Consider the following 10,955-nt stretch of genomic DNA (forward strand, 5'->3'; position numbering starts at 1 on the left):
GTGACGGGTGCTTACTATTCTAAGGTTAAGTGATATATAACAAAATTCATTTTTATCAATATTTAGTTCTTGATTAAATCTGCATAAAACACTGTTTAAAAAGTTTATGATTAAAAACATGGGATTGAATAAGTGTTAGTTTTAGTTATGATACTTGATGAAGTACGCAAAACGCGACAAATGCATTATGTTATTAGCCTCAGTTGTGTTCTCCTATTAAGGTATTGAGGCGTGACTTGTACAGGGCGATGGCATTAAAGAGACCACAGGCGTTGCATAATGCGTGGATTCTTCACCAGGATAATGCACCAGCGCATAGATCGGAGGAGGCCCAGACTACAGCGACATTCCAGCTTGAAGCGGAGATCCTTCCCCACACCCCTTATTCGCCGGACCTAGCGCCATGTGATTTTGCCCTTTTTCCGATACTTAAATGTGAACTGAAAGGTAAAACGCTTCAATGACTTTCAGGAATTACAGAGTGAACCTCAGACACGCCTGTACAAGTCAGAGTGGTTCAGTGACATTTACCGGCAGTGGGTAGCGAGACATCGACGTTGTATTGCGGCGAACGGCTTTTACTTTAAGAAGTTATGACGTTGACGTCAGATTCTGATGTTTAAACTGCGGGGGCTATACTGACCTCATGTTAATGAAAAAGCAGTAGTTTCCTTAATATTGTATGTATCAGTTTGAAATTTTATATGTCATTTACACCTGAAATATATTTTATAGCGAGCTGACGTTCGTTGAAAAATGTTAAAATGTGTAGATTTTATTTAGCAATTCCACGAACTTCTGACTATATCGGCGCACTCGTTACATCGCACATCCATTGCTCGAACATTATGGTCACATTATAAGCCTCTTTTTCGCACATATTCAGCAATCTGTTTAGTGTATAGTAACAAATAGGAAAGCTAGCTGCCGCACATATTAAATGTCCGGAAGAAGGGGCAGCCCATTTAAGCAAACTCTCTGTGGCTTCCGATACAGCAAATTCAGTACACATCTTAAGAAAGCTATCACTTGACGCTAAGAGAATATACGAAGTCATATCGAGTCGCTTGTATATATGCTCTACGTTTATACACATCTTCATTGCAAGCTCTTGCATCGTTTGCTTATCTGTTCCCAATTGTGACTTGTAAAAGTTCACCTCCTTCATGAGTATTTCAACTTCATAAGCTAATCCAACTCCCTGAATCGCAAGCGAGCCAATGGAAGCAAGCATTGCCTGATATTTTATTCGTGAACGAAGAGAAGCTACCTTTTCCTTTAGTATGTTCGCACTTGCTGCCGATATCGAAAATATCAATGATTGCTTAATGAGTGACGGTGCGTCGACAATGAGTCTTTCCATCAAGTTATCAAAGTAAAATCGTCTGGTTTCATAGTTGTCGATCAGGAAAACATTGTTTGGGCCAATATTTATTGATTTCAATTGTTCTGCTGTTTTGGTTCGAATTTCCTTGAGCAGTTTGACTCGATTATGTGAACGCGGGTGGGCTTTTTTGTCCGAGCTAACATCAACGTCTATTTTGGTTCTAACAAAATAAAAATGCTTTTCACGTTTCGTAATTTCTTTAACCAGCCATAGGTCATTTTCTTTAAACCGACACTGTGTAATCAATATAAAAAAGTGGAAACTCTCAATTTTCACAGCTTTAAGGTAAGATTCTTTCGGAAAGTTTGGTGTTCCTACACCAGGAAGATCAATAAACGATAATGTCTTCTTACAAGGGTGTCGAAATTCTTGGCATGCAGGCGTGCACTCATTACAGCCTATCTTTGCCGCATAAGGATCGTCCGAAGTAATTCCAAGCATTTCATTTATAAAGGACGACTTGCCTGATCCTGATTCACCAATGATAGCAAACCGTATCACTATATTTTGCCAAAGATTCAACTCTGAGATGATCTTCTTCTGCAAAACGGAATATCCTCCTGTGATCAGTGTTGCTTCATGTTCATCTTGCAGATTATCCACGAAGAGATCCTTAAATATGTAAGAAACATTTAATATACATTCTTAATGACACGTTGCATAGACCTATTTTCATAAAGCATTTAGCCTATGGGACGAACATGTGCATTCAAGAAGTTTCTCCCCCATCTCTTGCGCCAAATTTTGGATCCATCCCTTTTGCAAGCTTTGTGATCTGTATTCGATTGTGAACATCGTCCACAACCCTGGTACTTTATTCCGTTTGCATTTTTAGGAATACGTAATAGTCTTTCGTGGGTATCCGACGATTGTTTATGGGTCATTAGGGGAAACTGAAATACGTTACTTTAAACAATTTTATGGTGGTTAGAATGGTTTTGTATAAAGTAATAAAGCAACAATATTAACTTACCATTGACCCGTCATCAGAATCATTCACAGCTGCATTCGCTAAAACAATAAAGAATCACATGCGAGGAAATCCTAGGTTATTATTATATACTTTTTGTGTAACACGTTTTATAGATACACTTAATAGTTTTCCTTTCTAAGAAATAATATTTCCTCCCCCGTAGAGGGCACATTACGAGGCAAACCTCGGCAACCACTTGAAGACCGTTGCACAGCCAATATTATGCAGACAACACGACAGGTTCATACAATTAGAAAATATGTAAATAGGAACTCGTTTTTAATCAGTTATGTGTATGCAAATGTGGCCTTTGATACGTGATATACACTACATTATGCGTTAGCGGTGATACATCATATCTTATTCTTAATTGGTTTGATAAGTGTGACAGAATGGGCCGTACGTGGAGAGACAGTTAACCAGACAGTGAAATATATATATATATATATATATATATATATATATATATATATATATATATATATATATATATATATATATATATATATATATATATTCTTCAACGTGAATTGGTTTCTTGGACAAATTTAAAGCATTTCATATTTAAGTAAAATCACTTTAACGTCTAAGCTACTGAAATATTACTTCATGCCGGAAATTCCTCTTGGTATTCCATAGACGACCGAAAAGCTGAATAACTCTTTAAAAGAAGCTGAGTAGTAAAATAAGATAAATCCCGCTAAACGCTGATAAAGTTTACTTAAATATTTGTAATATTTTTGCCAAGATCGATTTAATTCAGAAAGATATCAGTCTTAAGAAGCCTTCGATAATCGGACAATATTCAAACGAAACTAGACAAAAGGTACTAAACCGATCGGCGACTTACCGCCCCAAATGTATTCTTGCAAATTTGTGTGTATATGTCTTTAGCGTTTACCCAGTGCCATTTAACCGGGTTTATGTTTAAACTTTTTGCTACTGAGCTTGTTTCTGTAGTTTTAACTAAGTATTGAAAGGATGTCGTTGTTAGTTTTGTTTTCATAATCGGTCGTATCCTGCCATGCCGCGATATAAAGCGCGATAACTCGATCGATACAACCGCACGAAAGACCACGAGTTGTTTGAAAAACAGTTGACCAAAATGTGTATGGGGGAATTGTTCATTATCTCTACGATATTTCGGGCGATTTATGTATGTTACGAAAAATCAAGATTATCTTTGGAAATGCACGAGAATACAGAGATCTTTGTACGATATAGTTGGAATTACTAAGGGTTCGTACAAGTCAAAATGTTCGGGTTTATAAGTTATTAATCGGTAAGTTGAGACGTAATGTGTACGGCTTGGTACAATACTCTTCGAGTTAATAATCATCTTTTAAAAAACGGAATTAAAATACTACAACATGATATGGGCTTTCAAAATTAAGTAGCCCCATCAACTGCGTTGAAAATCAATGCTAAATATTGAAAAAAACCTTCCCGTCTTAACAAGTGCGATACAGTCTCATATATTTAAACATAAACAGTCGAAGCCCACAGGCGTATACTCGATTGGATCGTCTTTCTCGTTGACACGAACTCGATGTAAAAAAAGTTCTTGTACGCGAAGTAATATCGTAGTGGATCAGTCATCATTTGGCACACTTATGTTCGCGTTGTGTCTCATATTTTCGCAATGGTGTAGAAATAGCTTTAAGTCAGCAAGATCATAAGACATCATGAGCAATTGAATGTCGTAGCGTATGGTAAGCTGTACGCGAAGCTATCGACGCCGATCATTTTCAAACAGCTTATGTTCCGTAGGCCATATCCGTCAGGCGGCAAAGGTTTGAATTCATACGACATATCTAGCAAAATATTTCTTCTCCCTCACAGCGCCAGCTCGTTGCAACTCAAAGCAAAAGTCTCGACAGCGTCAAGGGTGTACAATTACAATATTACCGAGTTCCTTTGGACATTTGTCAACAGAAGTTTTTAGTTAATGCCGATTATTTGCTTAACGACAGCCGACATTCGCACGATAGTCCACCTAATAAATGAACAAGCACCGACATGATCCAGAGTGTTAACTGATAATGTTAAATATAAACACACGTAGCTTATCTTATGCTTCGTCTCAAATTAAACACTTAAACGGAACTTTCATCTGGAAAAAGGGGAAAAACAGTGACATTATGATTAGTGTAGAATAACATATTATTCCTTCAACTATAATGCGGATATAACACGTACCTTCATTGTCTGTCTGAATGGCTTTACAGATTGCTTGATTTCGACCAGAAACGAAACCAATATTAAAGAGAAATAGAACATTTTCATCAACTGGTATAACATGGTTTAAGAATGGTTCAATTATTATGACATGAATTGACTCAGTATAAGTAAATGAGCCTAACTACACACATAACGAATTTTAAAAAAAATCATCTTAATTTAATTAATTGTGAATTATACCCGACGTGACATAAATATGAAAAATACTTAGATGATACGAAACCAGACATTCAATCTAGCATAAAATAGTTGAAAATAATATACCCTCCGCATTATGAAAAGCATTGATTTCAACAGGATTTGAAGGCAATTCAAGATGATTCCCATTTTCGCACAAACTGATTTTCTATATGGCTGATGAAGATTTGGTAAATGGACTTTTAATAGTTCATATATTTTTGTCTGATACTGGCAGTAACAAACTGGATTTAGAAAGCAATTCTAACAAAGGTTGACAACTACTAATTGGAAAAAAGCGTTTCGACATAGTTGCATCAGTTTTAATGATTCTACAAAGTGGCGTCAATATTCCTGATGCTACATGTTGGCGTTAGTGTTCTAGATTGTACAAAGTAGTGTCAATAAACTTGATTCTACATAGCTACGTCTGGATTCGTTATTATACAGAGGCGTCAGTACTCTTGACTTTACATAGTAGCGTCATTATTACTTATTCTACGTAACTGCGTAATTATTATTCATATAATTCACTGGCTTCAGTATTATTGTATTATTGTTGCTTCATAGTTGCGTCATTAATTTTCATTTTCCATAGTGGCGACAATATTCTTGATTCTTCGTAGTTGCATAAATATTCTTAATTCTAAATTATGGCGTCAGTATAACTGAATCAACACAAAAGTGTCAGAAATAATTATGTAACATAGTGGCGTCCGTTTTCTTGATTCTATTATTGTATTTTATAACACGTACCTTCGTTGTCTGTCTGAACGGCTTTAGTGACTGCTTGATTTCGACCTGAAAGGAAAATTCTCCTTATCGTACATGGTGAAGATCTACAAAGGCAAATGTCTGAAGAATGTTTGCCTTATTCTGAATGTTTCTTATTTAGTATTGCTTTTGATCATTTGAATTGTCTATGCTGCAAGTAATCATATTTATATTTGCGCATCCAAGCCTCTGAAGTTCCATTTATGTTACAAGGAAAACGTAAGAAAGGTTGAATTTAAAAAAAAGATGGCCTATATCGCTCACCTGAGTAAAACATTGTGCTATAGACTTGTTGATCATTAAAGGACAGTAACAGGGATTTGGCTTCTCTGATGTATAATGCCAATTCACATTCTCACCAAACTTTGTGATTATTGGACAAATGCTTAAAAGGTTATTGATAGGACAAGAGCAATTTTAGGTTATTTCTATAATTAAAGCCCAATAACTCTCGGGTAACTACAGCAATTTTGCTAATTATCAAACACGTTCATACATATTCTGACCAAATTTGGTCAAGATTGGACAAAGGGTTAAAAGTAATTGATCGGACTACATACTGGATGGTACCTGTCTGCCCTTCCATACACCATAGGTGGAACTATTATATGTCCAGTTTTTTTAAACAGGCGTGTAAAAACATGACAAATACGTATTTGTTTAAAAGATACAATTGGCAATAACTCTTACAATATTTAGGTTGGATTTAAATAACTCGTCATAAAAAAAATCACAATTTACTGTGAATAAGCTCATGAAGTTTGAAGTTGGTACCTTTAAAGATTTTAAAACAATAACATAAAAAACAACAACAGGTGACCCAAATTCGAACTTGACATGAAAAAATCAAAACAACCTTTCTGACAAATTTCGTGGAGGTTTGGGCTGAAAATGTTACCTCTAGAGGGTTTAACAACGTTTTTCTATATTTGGGCATTTTGACCTAGTTTTTGACCCCGGATGACCCATATTCGAACTTGAGCTAGAAATCAACGGTAAAACATTTCTGACAAATTTCCAGAATATTTGGGCCGAAAATGTTACCTTCAGAGTGTTAACAAGGTTTTTTTCATCTTCTGGCTCTATGACCTTGTTTTGACGCCAGATGACCTTTATTCGAACTTGATCGAGAAATCAACGAAACAACCTTTCCAGGATATTTGGACTGTAAAGGTAGCCTCTAGAGTCGTCCGAGTAATTACTGGAACAAACATCCTGACCAAGTTTCGTGACAATTGAGGCAAACATGTGACCACTTGAGTGTTAACAAACTAAAAGTGGACGGACGACGGACGACAGACGATGGACGACGGACATTCATCGATCCTAATAGCTCACCCACAGCTTACGGCTAAGGTGAGCTAAACACAAAACTTGTATAATTACACAAACATTATACAATCTGTTGAGTTTTATTGCGGATTAAGCTGTGTAATAGACTGATGAACCATGCAGTCATTATTATTTTCTTTCATTAAAATTTCCGTCCTAGAATAATCGTATGCATATGCAATAAAATCGGGACCATGGCAAGGCGAATAAAATACACCTAACTACGACATATTTTTCCGAGGAGCTTGTTGAATTATAATACCTTTACGACATTACACTTGTAATATGTTGTATATCGCTTCTACTTACCCTGGACATAAGGCTAGTTTCGAAGCGGCCATATTTTGTAGCAAAGGTCAAGACAATGTAAGGGGGTTTCTAACGTTTTATTAAAAATGAAAAGTCTGCTTAGAACGTCTTTTAAGACAAAGACGCTCTACGAAACAAAAAATAATAGTATATATTATCAACAAATTCGTCTTTATATAATTTATGTATTTAAGCTAGCTTTGTGTCATACAAGATGTGCACTTCAAGTGTCCCCGGGTGGAAAAAAATCAAATAAACTGCCATAACTTAGGTTATTAGAATGATCTGTGCTAAGTAGTTGATAAAATATCAATATTATAAGAGTAACAATTTGGGAAATTGTCTGTCCGACTGTTCAAGTCATTATGATTCTTCAAAACACATGACCGCTAGTCGAGGAAACATTTTCTTCTGCTTATTCTGTTCAACACGACGTCGATTCGGACGCACTCTGATTGTATAAATTGCCGCTACTGCCATAATGTCCAAAGCATCGGGATTTTCGATAAATATCGGATTGTGAATCTATAAGTCGAGTGTTTAGTGAACATTCATTTGCAATATTATGTAACCGTCCATTACCTTATAGCTATCCTTTCCAGGCAGAAAAACCGATTAACTAGGTCGGCATTAATCTTATGTTATCGGTAGCTCCATTCCACCAAATCTATTATCGTATGATAGTGTTTGCGAGTGTGATGACTTATGTAAGACTGCACTACGAATAGAACAACAAAACTGTAAAGTGAAGCCGCAGGCGATTGCTTTCGCGTATTCTAATAACCTGAGTCACAAGTAATCTTTTATTATCAAAGGCATAGTATGATTGTAGATTACGCTTCCTTGCTTAGTACGTAGGGCGTTATATATAGTTTCTTATCCTGGTGCATTCTAGGTGAACTTTACAGTCGTATATATACTATTTTCCATTCGATCTCTTCCTATTATAACTGTGTACATATGCAAAGAAATCACGACCGGGACATACTTTTGATTTTACATAATGACCTTTGTTTGTCTTGATTCTTTTTTACTCTGTCAGTATTTGTGTTAATATCTTATTACATGCTTGCTATCGCAAACATGATCACTTACACGGTAATATATGATATTATTACACGTACCTTCGTTGTCAGTCTGAACGGCTTTAGTAACTGCTTGATTTCTACCTGCAAGGAAAATACTCATCATTATATATCATTCGAAAAATATGAAGACAAGCGTCTTAAGATTGTTTGCCTTAATTTGAAAATTTTAGTTTTTCGTATAATACCGCACAAGGTTTTACTCCTCAATAAATTAGCTATGTAAGCTAAGACATAACGACTATAAACTCCATGATTGATCGTTAACTTCCATGGTCATTGTCGTAATATTCCTCATATTAAAGTGCTTGCGAGAATTTCACCGTTTGTTTAAGAGTGACATATTCTTGCATGAACCTGCAAGACGTATATAATACAGCTTACTAGGGCAGAAGAAATTCCGAATTCATTTATGAAGAGCATGTTCAATTTACGACAATGCCCTTGCACGACATATAGCGATATTGCTACCACTCAGCCAACTGCTGTGAAATTACCTGTGTTGTCTGTCTGGACATCTTGAGACAAAAACGATTTAACAGCTGTAACGAAAGTACAACTGATTAATATAAATTTAAACAATTATGTGATTGCAATAGTATAAATCTGTAAACGCGTGGATTGTGACAATAAGTTCCAGCAGAACAAGTTAAAATCCATATTTTGATTTTGCGTTTGAAACAAGTATGGCTATTTTTGTATAATTTGTGAGGTAAATGACGTATTCTACCTGGCCTAGGCGCATCGTTAACATCGTTCTTTTTTGTAAGCCAAACGTACAAAAACAACCCAATCATTCCAATAGTAAGGGTCAGCTGTATCCACTCTAGCATCTGAAATATAAGTAGAAGCCATTACCTGCTTTATGGTCATCGTTATAGTTGGTTTATCTCATAGCGATAAAAACTTGTATGTAATGCTATTAGACCATGCAGAAGGTTGTTGTTAATGTGTGCTATAGCTGGAAACTTCCGACTTCTGATGTTGTATTGTATCTGCTTAGGTATTTGCATTTCATATTTGTATTTAGTTGCTAAGTTTGTGCAATGTTCTCCTCTTATATCTGCCCTCTGACCAACCCAATAGTTTGACCTACATACGATGATTGCCTTACATTGACGTCGCTTTCGAGGAAACTAACCCTTATACTATAAGTATATATTTCCGCAACACTAGTGTCTATGTTTAACCGTGACACTTTATATAAAATGCTACCTTCGATATAGTCCTTTCTTTGGAAATGACAAAAGCACTTATCTACTCTTTTATGATGAAAAAGAGAATCACTTGGGAAACTTTCCATAACTTAACGTCGACAGCTAAGGGAAATATATTGCCACATGAGAAACCGGACATAAAACTACATAAAAACGGCATACACGTAGGCAAAATGAGGCTTTATTTAAAATTAAATTACCAAAATGCAAATACTTACGGCTGATCAGTATCGTTTCTTTTTACTAATAAATGATACAAGAATCAGTTAAAACTAACTCCGATTGTCTCTTTCTATATCAATATAAAGTTTTATCTATAAATGTTAATAATATTCCATGTATGTTTGAAAATACACCTTGAGATTGTAAAAAATAATTGCTATCTTGATTACCTTTATTGTAAAATGACTTAAACTCGGCGCAATTCCAATATTCCCATTATATCAATCAACCAAATGAACCAGAGTCGGTGTATTTGTAATAAAAGCATTTCTTTTCATTTCAAATGCGCTATGAATGTTATGTCATTTGTATAATGTACTTGAAGTTTATTCATGGTTTACATCGAAAGACTTAAGTATATATTCCTTCTTAAATTTCATGCTAAAATCAATGATTATCAAACGCTTTAATAGTCATACCGCGTTACAAGTACAAAGGTGCAGCGTGTATCTTTATAAAGTCTCATGTTTCTTCTATCTCATTCGGAACATCTCGCTTATTTCTATCGAAAATAACCTCGGATGTATGCCGGTATATTATACATATATAAAGATTTTAATTGTAGTAGTATCTAATTGTGTTTTGAGGAATATTTTGTATAATTAAGTCTAAATTGATTGACAAAGTAAAGAATTATTGCATAAATAATTAAAATCCCACGAGTACAGCGATAAAGTATTACTGCTGGGTAAAACATACTACGCGATCTACATGCAGCTTAGTTTATTATAAAGATTTCTGACATTGTAAACTGTCCATATACATCCGAGGTTGCTTTCGATGGAAAATGGCCGAGGTGGTCCGGATGCTACTATTCATGTTATTAATTTCTTTTCTGAGTTTAAATATAGTTGCATACAACCTGCATTTATTTAGATTGTAATTCGCCCGAGGTCTTATCATCAATAAAAGGCAGATGATGATACAACAGGTCTGCCGGGGCAGGATAGAAGCACATCAAAAACAAACAACGTTTAAGTTTTCATCTTTGAAAGTGATCGGTGATCGGACAATTTAAAAACATACGTAGTTAACAGGTCGGCGACCTATTGCCCAAACAGTTTTCTTGCAAAATGTGGGTTTTGTTATGCAGTTGTTGTGTGTTTTCATAGTTCGGCGATCGGTCGTACCTCCAGGTGAATTATCACTACTACCCCTATCACGCTGTCTCGACATTCTTCCGACATGCTGTGATGTAAAAGGCGAGATAACTCGCAAGATACTGATTCACAAAAGGT

The 10,955-nt window shown here is 35.6% G+C and overlaps 1 protein-coding gene across 1 annotated transcript; it reads right to left on the bottom strand.

The window, feature by feature from the left end:
- Window positions 1-786: 786 nt before the first annotated feature.
- On the bottom strand, window positions 787-9,929 carry LOC128227862 (interferon-inducible GTPase 1-like). Its single transcript, XM_052938765.1, has 7 exons — window positions 9,888-9,929; window positions 9,009-9,111; window positions 8,776-8,820; window positions 8,318-8,362; window positions 5,535-5,579; window positions 2,361-2,398; window positions 787-1,999 (listed from the first exon to the last, which is right to left on the bottom strand). The coding sequence occupies exons 2-7, from the start codon at window positions 9,109-9,111 to the stop codon at window positions 803-805; spliced, it is 1,473 nt and encodes a 490-aa protein (XP_052794725.1). The 5' UTR covers window positions 9,888-9,929; the 3' UTR covers window positions 787-802.
- Window positions 9,930-10,955: the final 1,026 nt, after the last annotated feature.

This window comes from Mya arenaria, chromosome 3 (assembly GCF_026914265.1).
Source record: "Mya arenaria isolate MELC-2E11 chromosome 3, ASM2691426v1".
In the NCBI taxonomy this organism is placed as follows: domain Eukaryota; kingdom Metazoa; phylum Mollusca; class Bivalvia; order Myida; family Myidae; genus Mya; species Mya arenaria.

Excerpts from the sequence above, each read along its gene's own strand:
- LOC128227862 (XM_052938765.1), bottom strand. The coding sequence starts at position 9,111 with ATGCTAGAGTGGATACAGCTGACCCTTACTATTGGAATGATTGGGTTG. Across the intron at positions 8,363-8,775 it reads TGTCCAGACAGACAACACAG|GTAGAAATCAAGCAGTTACT; the intron begins GTAATTTCACAG and ends TTTTCCTTGCAG. Across the intron at positions 2,000-2,360 it reads ATTCTGATGACGGGTCAATG|GATCTCTTCGTGGATAATCT; the intron begins GTAAGTTAATAT and ends TACATATTTAAG.